The sequence below is a fragment of the Schistocerca americana genome, chromosome 4, assembly GCF_021461395.2.
Source record: "Schistocerca americana isolate TAMUIC-IGC-003095 chromosome 4, iqSchAmer2.1, whole genome shotgun sequence".
Taxonomy (NCBI): domain Eukaryota; kingdom Metazoa; phylum Arthropoda; class Insecta; order Orthoptera; family Acrididae; genus Schistocerca; species Schistocerca americana.
In genome coordinates, this window is record NC_060122.1 from 38,329,512 (window position 1) to 38,345,707 (window position 16,196).

General features: G+C 38.0%; 1 protein-coding gene across 3 annotated transcripts in view; it reads left to right on the forward strand.

Moving 5' to 3' along the window:
• The window catches only part of LOC124613152 (peroxisomal acyl-coenzyme A oxidase 3-like), a 323,979-nt gene that overhangs the window by 183,792 nt on the left and 123,991 nt on the right, over nucleotides 1-16,196 (forward strand). For all 3 annotated transcript variants that reach the window (XM_047141777.1, XM_047141776.1, XM_047141778.1), the window contains exons 4-5: nucleotides 3,701-3,847; nucleotides 13,629-13,776. In XM_047141777.1, coding sequence (XP_046997733.1) covers nucleotides 3,701-3,847; nucleotides 13,629-13,776 — 295 coding nt within the window. The remainder of the gene's footprint in view (nucleotides 1-3,700; nucleotides 3,848-13,628; nucleotides 13,777-16,196) is intronic.

Below are 16,196 nucleotides of genomic sequence, written 5' to 3' on the forward strand. Positions count from 1 at the left end.
TAATAGAAGTAATCTCATGATGTTACTCAGGACTGTAAAGGTTTGATTAGGGGGTTAAATATTATATAATTATTATTAATTGAAGGGTTAAGTATTATAAGTAATTCAGTCTCTGTTTGCCTTGTAATGTGTGAGGCAATTGTGTTCAACAGAGATAATTGACTAATTTGCCTTCTGCCATCTATTATGACCAGCTTTAGATGCCTCGTCTGCTAGGCACAGAACAACATGGCAATTGAGGAGGATGGAACAGTGAACAATGAGACATATTAAAAGACAAGATTGAGGTCATTGAACCAAATATGCTGCTCTACATAGTGACTCAGATGGAATAAGTCACCTGAACAGGAATGAGATTGGCTGTCTGTTACTCAGAGAAGGCACATCAGCTTGTGATGCTACTTGCTTTCCAGTCTCAATATCATATTTCAGTTACTTACATTTTATGTAGTGATGGAGTTCCAGCATCATATTTTATTTGGATCTCTGGTTGGGGACTCCTCAGGAAGATGTTGTTATCAGTAGAAAGAAAACTGGCATTCTATGGATCAATGCATGGAATATCAGACCCCTTAATCGAGCAGGTAGATAAGAAAATTTAAAAAGGGAAATGGATAGGTTAGTAGGAATTAGTGAACTTCAGTGGCAGGAGGAACAAGACTTCTGGTCAGGAGAATACAAAACTGAATAGGGGTCATGCTGGAGTAGGTTTCATAATGAATAAAAAATAAGAGCATGGATAAGCTACTACAAATGACATCATTGTTGCCAAGATAGACAAGAAACCCACACCTACCACAGTAGTACAAGTTTATATGCCTACTAGCTCCGCAGCTGATGAAGAGATTGAAGAAATGTATGATGTGATAAAAGAAATTATTCAGATAGTTAAGGGAGACAAAAATTTAATAGTCATGGGGGACTGGAATTCAATACTAGGGAAAGGAAGAGAAGGAAAAATAGTAGGTGAATATGGACTGGGTCTAAGAAATGAAAGAGGAAGCTGCTTGGCAGAATTTTGTGCAGAGCATAACTTAATTATAGCTAAAACTTGGTTTAAGAATCATGGAAGAAAATTGTATACATAGAAGAGGCCTGGAGACACTGGAAGATTTCAAATAGTTTATGTGATGGTAAGATAAAGATTTAGGAACCAGGCTTTAAATTGTAAGACATATCCAGGGGCAGATGTGGACTCTGAACACAATTTATTGGTTATGAACTGTAGATTAAAACTGAAGAAACTGCAAAAAGGTAGGAATTTAAGGAGATAGGACCCTGACAAACTGAAGGAACCAGAGGTGGTAGAGCGTTTAAGAGAGAGCATTAAGGAACAATTGACAAGAATGGGGGAAAGAAATACAGTAGGAGAAGAATGGATAGCTTTGAGAGATGAAATAGTGAAGGCAGCAGAGGATCAATTTGGTAAAAAGGTGAGGGTTAGTAGAAATACTTAAATAACAGAAGAGATATTGAATTTAATTGATGAAAGGAGAAAATATAAAAATCCAGTGAATGAAGCAAGTGAAGAGGAATACAAACATCTCAAAAATGAGATTGGCAGAAAGAGAACTACCTGTATGAGTATCAAAGGCACAGATGGAAAACCAGTCCTAAGCAAAGAAGAGAAAGCAGAAAGGTGGAAAGAGTGTATAGAGGGTCTATACAAGTGCAATGTACTTGGGGACAGTATTATGGAAATGGAGGAGGACATAGATGAAGATGAAATGGGAGATATGATACTGCATGAAGAATTCAACAGAGCACTGAAGGACCTAGGTCAAAAATAAAAAAGGCCCTGGGAGTAGACAAAATTCCATTAGAACTACTAATAGCCTTGGGAGAACCAGCCACAACAAAACTCTACCATCTGGTGAGCAAAATGTATTAGACAGGTGAAATATCCCCAAATTTCAAGAAGAGTATAATAATTCCAATCCCAAAGAAAGGAGGTGTCGACAGGTGTTAAAATTCCCAAACTATCAGTTTAATAAGTCATGGCTGCAAAATACTAACATGAATTCTTTATAGACGATTGAAAAACTGGTAGAAGCCAACTTGGGGAATATCAGTTTGGATTCCATAGCAATATTGAAACACGCAAGGCAATGCTGACCCTATGGCTTATCTACTGACCCTACATTTCTAGCATTTGTAGACTTAGAGAAAGCTTTTGACAATGTTGAGTGGAATACTCTCTCTCAAGTGACAGTGGTAAAAGGCTATTTACAATTTGTACAGAAACCATATGGCAGTTATAAGAGTCGAGGGGCATGAGAAGGAAGCAGAGGTTGAGAAGGGAGTGAGACAGGGATGTAGCCTATCATCGATGATATTCAATCTCTGTATTGAGCAAGCAGTAAAAGAAACAAAAGAAAAATTTGAAGTAGGAATTATAATCCATGGAGAAGAAATAAAAATGTTGAGGTTTGCCAGTGACATTGTAATTCTGTCAGAGACAGCAAAGGACTTGGAAGAGCAGTTGAATGGTATGGACAGTGTCTTGAAAGGAGGATATAAGATTAACATCAACACAAGCAAAATGAGGATAATGGAATGTAGTTGACTTAAATCAGGTGAAGCCAAGGGAATTAGATTGGGAAATGAGACACTTAAAGTAGTAAATGTGTTTTGCTATTTGAGGAGCAAAATAATTGATGATGGTCAAAGTAGGGAGGATGTAAAGTTTAGACTGGGTATGGCAAGGAAACCGTTTCTGAAGAAGTGGAATTTGTTAACATCGAGTATAGATTTAAGTGTCAGAAAGTCTTTTCTGAAGGTATTTGTGTGGAGTGTAGCCATGTATGAAAGTGAAACTTGGATGCTAAACAGTGTAGACAAGAAGAGAATAGAAGCTTTCAAAATGTGGTACTACAGAAGAATGCTGAAGATTATGTACGTAGATCACGTAACTAATGAGGAGGTACTGAGTAGAACTGGGAATAAGAGGAATTTGTGGCACAACCTGACCAAAAGAAGGGATTTGTTTGTAGGACACGTTCTGAGGCATCAAGGGATCACCAATTTAGTATTGGAGAGAAGCATGGAGGGTAAAAATCATAGAGGGAGACCAAGAGATGAATACACTAAGGAGATTCAGAAGGATGTAGGCTGCAGTAGTTACTTGGAGATGAAGAGGCTTGCACAGGATAGAGTAGCATGGAGAGTTGCATCAAACCAGTCTCTGGACTGAAGACACAACAACAACATTTTAAATGACACTGAGGCTACTTTTAAAGTTTTAGTCATAAACTTATAGGGAAAAATTTACATAGCTCGTTATGAAGGGAGTGGGAAAAAACTCTCATGCAAAGAGAGTCAAAGGCGTAAGTGGTAATATTGTATTATGCAGCTGGTCTGTTTATCTCATCTAGTTGATGAAACTGAGCAAGCAATTTTCACTCATCCCAGTTTCTTCTATTTCTCTTCTTGTCATCTCTCAGCATCTTCATACATCTTTTGTTATACCTCATATTCTTTTTGATTCTGTACCTTAATTCAGACAGTCTGGTATTCATTATATTATTTTCTGACACACTGCGACACTCTGGCTGTGGCTCTTTCCTGTTTTTAGTCTCTAGTTTTTATTTTGAATTTGTGTTGAGAAATTACTCTATTGGTATAAAAGCATGAATAGGAAAATAACATGTGATAATTTGTTTTATGGTATATGTGTAATATTATTTTGTGTTTACTTTAGCCTGGTGCATATGTGGCTGCAATATTTCATTATGATCCATCACTTGCTGTTAAGGCCAACATAAACTTTGGATTTTACATAAATACTATTCGAGGCATGGGTACTGCAAGACACTATGACTTTATTGAAGAAGTTGAACAAGGGAAGGTATGTGTTGTTTATGTAAGATAGTAAGTACTGTGTGATGCAGATAATATATGTCTGTTTGTCTGTGGGAAGTTTTATATAATAATATATTGAACACGCTAAATTATAGGGAAGAGTATACAAGCATAAATATATAGTGGGTCTGTTTTTATACTATATCATTGTTATATTTCACTCTCATCACACACACACACACACACACACACACACACACACACACACAAACAAACAAACACACACTGTTTCTCTCACTTCATTTCTTTAATGTCATTTGCAGGCTTTATTTCTGTTGACTGATGTGTAGTTGAAATTTTACATCCTCAAACTGTAATGGTCCTTTTTGTTAATGTTCTCATTAGGTATGTTTTTCTCTTGAGCTGTGTTTGCAGAACATTTTGTAATTTACATCTAGTCTTGACGGTGGATAAAGCTCAGACTTCGTCTTCTAGTTATACAGTAAATATGGCCCTCCTCAGATTTAAGTATTAAAGAGAACGAATATGTGTTTCAAAACTATCTATTGTTTTGTTTGATTTTACTGCTTTTCCCTGTCATCATCTGTGGTTATTCCTCCAGAGCCAATGTGCTTGTCTGACATAGGGTGATAATCCACAGAATATGCATAAACGCCTCTGCACTTACTGCCACTTGTATAGTGAAAGCAATTGTCATCCCACCTTGAAGACACATGTCTTTCCTACACATTACTTACCACTTGCAAATATATACCAAAAAAATATACCATAGTTGACCTCTTGTAAATATTAAAATATTATGCCTTTTTATAGTTGCGAGCATCATTCATTGAAAAGGTAGATGTAGGGTTACACATCACTTTTCCAGAATGGTGTGTAATGTCACATAGTCCCCCACTTAGACAAGTGATCTTGTGACAGGTTCATTAATCAAACTTTCTATGCATATTTTAGTTCTGCACACAATTAATTATCTTCACAATTATAGTTCGTACCTTATTTTAAATCTCCAACAGAATAACATTTTCCTTTACAGAATATATAATTCTGATTCTTCCTTTGTTTTATTTGTTGTCCTAAGACATTTCTTTTTTATTCAATATACACCAGTCATCCTTTGTTGTACATTATACATGTACCCATTTTCCTAGGATAAATTACATCCAGACTTAAGGCTTACTAGTTCTTTTATTTAATATGTATTTTGTATTTTGAATAATTTTATTATGTTTTCCTCTACAAACAATAACAGTGTGGTTTGTGACACTTATTTTCAAATCCTATGTATAAGATATTCTTCTCAAAACAAGTAGTTTTATGATAACATGATTAGTTGTGGCTGCTCCATAACATAAAGGTGGAGTTACATTTTGAGTACTTAATAATCTTTTCTTGCTGTTTGTGTACTATTATTCTTTTGCTGCATAAACCTTTCATATTTGAACCATACAAACTCAGACACTCTCTCTCATTTTCAAAAAATCTTTATTTAATTATATTCAGCTATGTAATAAAATTCATGTAAGTTTCCCCCTTTACAGCACTGAAGTTTCCACCTTTGTAGAAACTATCAGTAACACCTCTTTCCTCAAAAAAACATTTCACACATAATTCCACATCTCTCACAGAGGTAGTACCGCTGTATCTTACTTGCTTTCCTCCACACATATGTAGGTCCTCCTTCATTTCTTTTCATACGACATGTATTATGGTACAGAGCCCTTTTCAAACCTTTACAACCTGCTCGCTTCTTTATATTTATTGTTGTGAGATAATCGTACTTCCACATGAACATAAACATATACTGGTTGCATGATTTTACATAATATCTACCATCCAAGTACTTATGTACACCACATTACCCAGTAACCGTAACTGACTTACAAGTATTTTATATTAATTAGTGTTTAGTACTAGAAAATTATGAATTTCAAAACTTGAATCAATATATTAAAGAAGAGGTTTAAATATGAATGATGTAGGAAAAGATAGATAAAGATAAACACTAAGTTGCAAATAGGCACAATTAAAAGACAATTATACAGAAGCTTTTGGCCTCAGCTTTCATCAGATAAAGAGAAATACACACCATTTATTCACACAAGCAAGCACACCTTACACACCAATGACTGCCAACTCCTGCAGATTAGGCCAGAATACATTCTGGAACAAGATGACACAGTTGTCAGTCATTGGTGTGTAATGTGTGCTTGCTTGTGTGAATGAATGATGTGTATTTCTCTTTTTCTGATGAAGGCTGAGGCCAATAGCTTCTGTGTAAAGTCTTTCATTGCGCCTGTCTGTGACTTACAAGGGAAACTCTCCACTGCACCCTCTTCAGATTTGGTGGTAAAATGGCCCAGTGGATGGCCCATAAAAACTGAACACAGTTCAAGCACGAAAACAGAAGAAGGTGTACTGAATTGTTGAAAAAAGAAGCAAAACAGAAACATTGAATGGGAAGCTCAAGATGTGCAACATTGAGTGAATGGCAAGAACCAGTGCATCTTGGTTCTGTGTTTACAGTGTTGGATTGCTAAGTGGCAAATCCATGTTCAATGGAAAGTGTCATACTATACATTGGTTGTAGAACAACAGTCATGTGGTAAACATTTGGTGCCTGTGTAGAACAGTAGAGCATGAACAAGATTTGATCATGCTTCTTCCCCTTCACAATCCAACACCATGACCATGTAACAATGGCTCTGTGGCTATTCAGATTTGCTCAGTTTTGCATATCTGTAGCTTAGATCTTTCACTGTTTATTTTGCTTCCTTTCTCACAGTTCAGTAAACCTTCTTCCTATTCTTATGCTCAATCTGTTTTCAGTTTTTCATAGGCTATCGCTGGGCCATCTTACCAGTATATCTGAAGGAGGGGAGTGTTAGTAAACTTGGTAGCACAACCATTTAAAACTGTTGTAATGCCAAGAATAGCAATTAAATAAAAAAATTTAGAAACATATAATAGTAAAATACGAGGGCCAGTCACAGATGGTGCTCCAGGGATCAACCTCTGAGTAGGTCCGGCAAAAAGAAACTTTTGCGAGCAATGAGATAGGCAGCCAAGAGAAACATACAAACATACCATTGTTTGACCATCACACAGACTCTGTTTTGGTGGACATTGTAATAGGCAACCCTGGCATAGAGAAACAACTGAAAGAGTTGAAAAAAACTAAATCATCAGGTGTATTGGGGATCTGTCACACAGTGCAAAGTCTCAACAGACTAGAAAAAAAGCATGGGTGACTGCTATATACAAAATGAGTAGAAGGACTGACCCACAAAATTACAGGATGGTAACTCAGACTAGTGGCAGTCTAATGAATGACTAATGATAATCTTGCTGAAGATACTTGATGTCTAATAACCAAATGCAAGAATGGAACAAGACGCCAAATCTGGAACCGGCGTACTGCACTACGCACCCAGAATACTGTGCTTAGAGCACCTGGAACAAGAATGGAATCACTACCACCAGAGTAGAAGAATCACAAACAGTCTACAATCAAGAAAGCTGTCAAAAACTACACACCTTACTGGACAGCAGCGGCAAGACGAGGAAACGTACACTGCCGTAACATACACTAGCCCCCAGGGCAGGTAACAGGGGTGTTAGCAGAGACCAGTCATGCAAAATACCGCTGGTTGAAACTGTAACAAGCTGAATGAAGTAAATAGTAATAAGCAGTTGAGGAAAGCTAGTCAGATCCGCTTTCCCCAAGCAATCCACTCACTGCTCTTCACCTCAGCATCAGTAATAAGCAGTTGAGGAAAGCTAGTCAGATCCGCTTTCCCCAAGCAATCCACTCACTGCTCTTCACCTCAGCATCACTGTGAGCAGCAACACTGACCCAAGTCATTGGAGAATCACGAGATGTCACAATGATGGAGGTTTCTCTGCTTGAATTGAAATGCATTCATCTTAAAGCCTGCAGGATCCAGTTTATGACATGGTCATCCACCCTCATGACCACAGTCCTTCCATCCAGCAGTCCATGCACGTCGCCAGTGGTCCCACCGTGTTCTCGCACTGCACGGACCTGGCTCCTCCCGAGTCCCCAACTGAACTGGCACCCTTGCACAACCCGGAAAAACAACAACATTGCTCCAAAGATAGGGTAATAGTACTACATATCGATAACTGCTGCTGCTGCCACTAGTAGGCAGGCAATGCTTGCGAAACTGAGTGGCACCAGTCAACACAAGAAGAAGACAACCAACTGCAACCATGCCAACTAAACGATACCATCTGGCCTGTAACAGAGGGTGAAAGCTACAAACAGCACCAACATGAGCCACAGCACGGCTCATAAACTTCACCATTTTCAATAATGTTTATAATCAATTCCCAGACTTTCTCCACAGAAAGATATTTCTTACCAATATTTGTAACTCCAACAGCACTAATATACAAAAATAATATCAAATGCATAGGCCTTTTATTCTTCTTCTTGCTGCTGATCCTGAAATTAAGTTAAAAAAAAAAAAAAAAAAAAAACACCACATTACTACCATAGCCATGCAGAAACAGCTGATTCACATTTTAGGTTGTGATTCCTATTTTGCTGCATTGGGGACCATTTTATGCTATACTCACTTGATAAATAATACAAATATGAAATGAATGACATTGCTGAAAATTTCATTATTCATATTTAAGTGTTTGCACAAAAACGAAACCACATAAAATGTTCACAAAGAAAATCTAAAATGTGCCTATTATAGCAATTACATCAAGTGGTAATGGCTTCCCAGGGAGATACAAAACACAGAGTGTAATTCGCTAAGTAGTTCACATACTGCTTACAAGAGTCCAGCAGCTGCTTGAACATACCTAAAACAAATGTACACAAATGTGCATGCTGGGTTTTGATGCACATGACATTTCTTGTACGAGAATTATTAGTGAACATACTTTATTATTACATAATTGTGACCACAAGGTCTGAAAGGTATGTCATTTTGACTCTACAGTCTAATTTGAAACTTCCTGGAAGATTAAAACTGTGTGCTGGACCGAGACTTGAACTCGGGACCTTTGCCTTTCACGGGCAAGTGCTCTACCAACAGAGTTATCCAAGCACAACTCACGACCTGTCCTTGCAATTTTACTTCTGCCAGTACCTCATCTTCTACCTTCCAAACTTCACAAGAGTTTTCCTGCAAAACTTGCAGGACTAGCAGTACTGGAAGAACGGATATTGCGGAAACATGGCTTAGCTACAGACTGGGAGATGTTTCCAGAATGAAATTTTCACTCTGCAGCAGAGTGTGCACTGATTTGAAACTTCCTGGCAGATTAAAATTGTGTGCCAGACTGAGACACAAACTTGAGCCCTTTACCTTTTGCGGGCAAGTGCTCTACCAACTGAGCTACGCCAGCATGACTCATGACCCATCCTCTCAATTTTACTTGGAAGGTAGGAGATGAGCTACTGGTGGAAGTAAAATTGTGAGGACAGGTCTTGAGTCATGCTTGGGTAGCTCAGTTAGTAGAGCACTTGCTGGCGAAAGGCAAAGGTCCCAAATTTGAGTCTCGATCCGGCACACAGTTTTAATCTGCCAGGAAGTTTCAAATCAGTGCACACTTCGCTGCAGAGTGAAAATTTCATTCTGGAAACATCTCCCAGGCTGTGGCTAAGCCATGTCTGTGCAGTATACTTTCTTCTAGTAGTGCTAGTCCTGCAAGTTTCGCAGGAGAACATCTGTGAAGGTTGGAAGTTAGGAGACGAGGTACTGATTGAAGTAAAATTGTTAAAATTGTGAGGATGGGTGGTGAGTCATGCTTGGGTAGCTCAGTTGGTAAGCACTTGCCCATGAAAGGCAAAGGTCCCGAGTTCGAGTCTCGGCCTGGCTCACAGTTTTAATCTGCCAGGAAGTTTAGGTCTGAAAGGATTCAGTCGGCAGAAACCACTGCTGGTGGTTATTTCTGTAAAGGCTACCAACAACAAATTATGATTATCACTACTCTACACAAACTGATGATCTTGTTAAGCACATGTAGTGTGGTGACGCTGTGATTTAATTGGTGCTTGTACTTATGTGTGTAGTATGTGCAAGTGTGTACACTGTCTCATCAAGTGTTCAGAATACTTATGATTTCTATAAATAAGTTGGTCTTCCTTTGCAGAAGTGGACCAAATCCATTACTCATTTCCTGTCTGCCATGCTAATCATTTTTCTTCACCTGGTAGTTATGCATGATGTCACCAAATCAACAAATACCCAGACATCAGTTTATGTCACATATTCTTCAACATCATAAACAACATTTCACATCAACATCTTTTAGAACACCAGATTAGTATTATAATTGCATAAACAGGCAATGTTCCCTATGTAACAAATTGTTATGCAAGGTGCAAATCAACACCACTTCATATCTCCACATAGAGAAGGAGCCAGTTGTACATTGCACACAGTGCCGTTCTGTGGGCCATATTCACCTCTGGTGTGGCACCAGCATTGAGTAGGTGACCCCACATTACAGCAGGTGACCAGGTTTTAGCACACATACCACTCCCCAGACATACAGCTTGCATGGGTTCCGTCTCTGCACAGAATTTCTCATGTAGTGGTCTGTCCGGTATTTTTGCCTAACTTACACATTACTAAATCTTCTGACATGTTTTGTTGACTAAGTTAAACCTTGCGCGTAACATTTTATTTCCTACGAAATAGTCTGTGACACTACCATACCTTACTATGTGTATATCTGTTAAGAAAAAACAGCTACTTTGAAAAAAATATTCAAACAAATGGAACATGATACAAGAGTTATAATATACACAAAACACAATATCACAACATAGCAGTTGAATTGGGTAAGAGCTAAGATTATGCCATGACTGTAAAATGTACAGTGTTGACCTGAAATAAACACCTCAGACAGAAAAGAATACATAACTTGTAGCTCACAACTTGGTATGGCATGTTACACACAAGTCTGATATGTGTCTGAAAAAAAGAATGAACTGTATCATATAGAAAAAAAACATTGAAATCATGGGATACTAAAAGTTCCTAAAAAAGCACAAAACAATATGAATTTTCACAGCAATTGCAAGTTTTAAAAGATACATAATATATCTGTTACATACAAGATGTGACACAATCAATGATAGGTTATGAGAAAATGATACAAACATGAAATATTAGAATTTTTAATTGAAGCTATACAGTGCCCAAGGACTCAACAACAACAAAAAGTCTGTAATTGGGTTGTTGTTGTTGTGGTATTCAGTCAAAAGACTGGTTTGATGCAGCTCTCCATGCAAGCTTCTTCATCTGTGAGAAACTACTGCAACCTACATCCTTCTGAATCTGCTTAGCATATTCATCTCTTTGTCTCCCTCTATGATTTTTACCCTCCATGCTTCCCTTGCCATAGCCAGTCTACATTTTATATCCTCTCTAATTTGACCATCATACGTTATTTTTCTCCCCAAATCACAAAACTCATCTACTACTTTAAGTGTCTCCGGTACTAAATTGGTGATCCCTTGATGCCTCAGAATGTGTCCTATCAACCAATCCTTTCTTCTAGTCAAGTTGTACCACAAGTTCCTCTTCTCCCCAATACTGTTCAGTGCCTCCTCATTAGTTATGTGATCTACCCATCTAATCTTCAGCATTCTTCTGTAGCACCAGATTTCAAAAGCTTCTATTCTCTTCTTGTTTACACTATTTATTGTCAATGTTTCTCTTCCACACATGGCTACACTCCACACAAATACCTCTAGAAAACACTTTCTGACACTTAAATCTATACTTGATGTTAACAAATTTCTCTTCTTCAGAAACGGTTTCCTTGCCATAGCCAGTCTACATTTTATATCCTCTCTACTTCGACCATCATAAGTTATTTTGCCCCCCAAATCACAAAACTCATCCAGTACTTTTAAGTGTCTCATTTCCTAATCTAATTCCCTCATCGTCACATGGTTTAATTTGACTGCATTCCATTATCCTCAATTTACTCTTGTTGATGTTCATCTTACATCCCCCTGCTACAGGAAAATTAAGGAAGCTTTTAGAGAGAAGAGAACCACATGTATGAATATCAAGAGCTCAGATCGAAAACCAGTCCTGAAGAGGATGTAGATGAAGATGAAGTGGGGGATATGATACTGCGTGAAGAATTTGACAGAGCACTGAAAGACCTAAGTTGAAACAAGGCCCCGGGAGTATAGAACATTCCATTGGAACTCCTGATAGCCTCGGGAGAGCCAGCCCTGACAAAACTCTACCTTCTGGTGAGCAAGATCTATGAGACAGGTGAAATACCTTCAGACTTCAAGAAGAATATAATAATTCCAATCCCAATGAAAGCAGGTGTTGATAGGTGTGAAAATTACCGAACTATCGGTTTAATAATTCACAGCTGTGAAATACTGACACAAATGCTTTACAGATGAATGGAAAAACTGGTAAAAGCTGACCTCAGGGAAGGTCAATTTGGATTCCATAGAAATGTTGGAACACACGAGGTAATACTGACCCCACAATTTATCTTAGAAGATAGATTAAGGAAAGGCAAACCTACATTCTAGCATTTGTAGTCTTAGCAAAAGCTTTTGACAATGTTGACCGAAATACTCTCTTTCAAACTCTGAAGGTGGCAGGGGTAAAATATAGGAAGTGAAAGGCTATTTACAATTTATACAGAAACCAGATGGCAGTTATAAGGACTGAGGGGCATGAAAGGGAAGCAGTGGTTGAGAAGGGAGTGAGATAGGATTGTAGCCTATCCCCAATGTTATTCAACCTGTATATTGAGCAAGTAGTAAAGGAAATAAAAGAAACATTTAGAGTAGGAATTAAAATCCACAGAGAAGAAATAAATACTTTGAGGTTTGCCTAAGGTGAGCACTGCACCTTTAGATCATACCAGCCAATGCAGCAAAAACATGCAACCAACAATGTACATCTCCAACTTGTGGTGGCTAATAATGGCACTATTGACATTCGAACTCAACTTTCTGCTTCATATTTTATTGAATAATAAAATCCAATCAAGTAGTTTTAAACGTAGTAAAATATAATATTTCTATTCACAGATGTTGAAGCAATAACATGGTTTAAGATATCGAACAAAAGTACAAATACTGGACAGCTTGCATTTTCATCTTATGATGAGACAGAGGTCCTCCCACCTTCACTGATGAGAGTGTTGATTCTGAATAACTTTCTGTGATCATTTCCATGATATCAATATAATGGAAGGAAACATTCCACGTGGGAAAAATTATATATAAAAACAAAGATGAGGTGACTTACCGAACAAAAGCGCTGGCAGGTCGATAGACACACAAACAAACACAAACATACACACAAAATTTTTGAATTTTGTGTGTATGTTTGTGTTTGTTTGTGTGTCTATCGACCTGCCAGTGCTTTTGTTCGGTAAGTCACCTCATCTTTGTTTTTATATATAACATTTCCATGATATATTAGATTTCTTTAGCATGCAGTTTTTAGATAAGAAACATTAACGTATCACTAAAGAAAATAATAAGCAAACATTAAATGGTAATGAAATAACACACATATTAATTTTGCTACTTGTTTAATATCTTAATATGTAATCAGTTTCATTTTCTCCCTTCTTTGTAATGGACACCAGTTCTTTGATGAGGAACTTATAACAATAGGTTTTTTTCTGATTTGCCTTACAGAGGCATTTTCATATGAGTAGATTGTAACTGTGCCCATGCACCTAAAAGGCTGGGCACTTTTTTGTACTGAAATATTATTAGCTATTACAATGTAACTATGTTCCATTGCTTTTGTGTTCACAAGGCTGGAGGTTGTTTTGCTCTCACTGAAATTTCACATGGCACAAATGCAAAAGGAATGAGACTGACAGCTACATATGATCCACGAACTAAAGAATTTGAGCTTCATTCACCGGACTTTGAAGCAGCCAAATGTTGGGTGGGAGGCCTAGGTAAGTTTTTATCTTTATAGCACCAGTTTTTTTTTTTTTTTTACAGACTTTTTGTGTATTGTACTTACACAACTAAATCAAAGTTTGTCATGGTCAACTGAAGCATAAAGTACTTAATGAATGAAGAAAGAAGAGAGAGAGAAAACACATAATAAATGAAATTTATTTCAGAAAACTTACTAATGTCCTCAATGAAGGCAGTAGATCGATATCAAAATTTATCATCAGCATTGGGCATTGTGTAAAGAAATGAAGCATACAACAAAGACTATTGGTAGAATTGACCTGCAACACACAAAGATACAGATATATAAGCCAGTAACTACAAAAATATAATAAGTACACAAGAAGCTACATAGAAAGACAGGCAAACAGAAAGAGATACTTAGGGAGGTATGAGAAGAGGGAGAAGAGAGTATGCGCTAGGTGGAGATAGGAGTAGAAATGAGCAAATGAGTGAATGAGTGGTGATCTGAAAAGATGATGTCTGGCAGAGACATGAAATTGTACACAGACCTAACATTATCCAGTGGTGCCCTGTAACATAATTTTAAGACATAGCTCAGACAATGATGAACTGTTTAAGTTGTTTTACTTCCACAACAAACCAGAATGCAGATTTTCTTGACCATCTAGAACTGTCATCAACAGGATGTATGACTGATCCTTTTTTTTATGTGAGGAATGAACTCAACATTTTCTGAGGCTGGAGATGTAGCATCTAGTACTGACCATAAACATTACACCACATGTCTTAAATGTCAGATTAACCCTCCTTAAATGCTTTATTGGAATTTGGCTTGTAGGACACATTCTACAGTCATGAAGAGAGGCAATTCCAATTCCACTTGTAACTTAAGGAAGTATGCATAAAAACAAAGGGAATGTCAACAATGTTATGAAAAGGATAGCTTGCTACTCACCATAAAGATGAAATGTTGAGTTTCAGACAGGCACGGCAGAAAGACTGTTACATATAAGCTTTTGGTCAAAGCCTTCTTCAGAAAAGAAAAACACATACTTTCACATAATCAGACACACCTCACACATACATGATCACTATCTCTAGATGCTCCAGCCAGACTGGAACTGAAATGCATCGAAAGGAGCAAGAATGCAGAGTGGGGCAGGGAAAGGTATGAGTTGGGTGGAGGGTGTGGGGACAATAGGTTGCCTTAGATTGAGGCTGGGATGATTTCAGAAACAGAGAATGTGTTATAAAAATAATTCCCATCTGCACAGTGCATAAAAGCTGATAGTGGAGGGGACGATTCAGATGGCCTGGGTTCTACATCTACATCTACATTTATACTCCGCAAGTCACCCAATGGTGTGTGGCAGAGGGCACTTCACATGCCACTGCCATTACCTCCCTTTTCTGTTCCAGTCGCGTATGGTTCGTGGGAAGAACGACTGTCTGAAAGCCTCCGTGCGTGCTCGAATCTCTCTAATTTTACATTCGTGATCTCCTCGGGAGGTATAAGTAGGGGGAAGCAATATATTCAATACCTCATCCAGAAACGCACCCTCTCGAAACCTGGCGAGTAAGCTACACCACGATGCAGAGCGCCTCTCTTGCAGAGTCTGCCACTTGAGTTTGCTAAACATCTCCGTAACACTATCACGGTTACCAAATAACCCAGCGACGAAATGCGCCACTCTTCTTTGGATCTTATCTCTCTCCTTCGTCAACCCGATCTGGTACGGATCCCACACTGATGAGCAATACTCAAGTATAGGTTGAACGAGTGTTTTGTAAGCCACCTCCTTTGTTGATGGACTACATTTTCTAAGGACTCTCCCAATTAATCTCAACCTGGTACCCGCCTTACCAACAATTGATTTTATATGATCATTCCACTTCAAATCGTTCCACATGCATACTCCCAGATATTTTACAGAAGTAACTGCTACCAGTGTTTGTTCCACTATCATATAATCATACAATAAAGGATCTTTCTTTCTATGTATTCGCAATACATTACATTTGTCTATGTTAAGGGTCAGTTGCCACTCCCTGCACCAAGTGCCTATCCGCTGCAGATCTTCCTGCATTTCGCTACAATTTTCTAATGCTGCATCTTTTCTGTATACTACAGCATCATCCGTGAAAAGCCACATGGAACTTCCGACACTATCTACTAGGTCATTTATATACATATATTGTGAAAAGCAATGGTCCCGTAACACTCCCCTGTGGCACGCCAGAGGTTACTTTAACATCTGTAGACGTATCTCCATTGATAACAACATGCTGTGTTCTGTTTGCTAAAAACTCTTCAATCCAGCCACACAGCTGGTCTGATATTTTGTAGGCTCTTACTTTGTTTATCAGGTGACAGTGCGGAACTGTATCAAACGCCTTCTGGAAGTCAAGGAAAATAGCATCAACCTGGGAGCCTGTATCTAATATTTTCTAG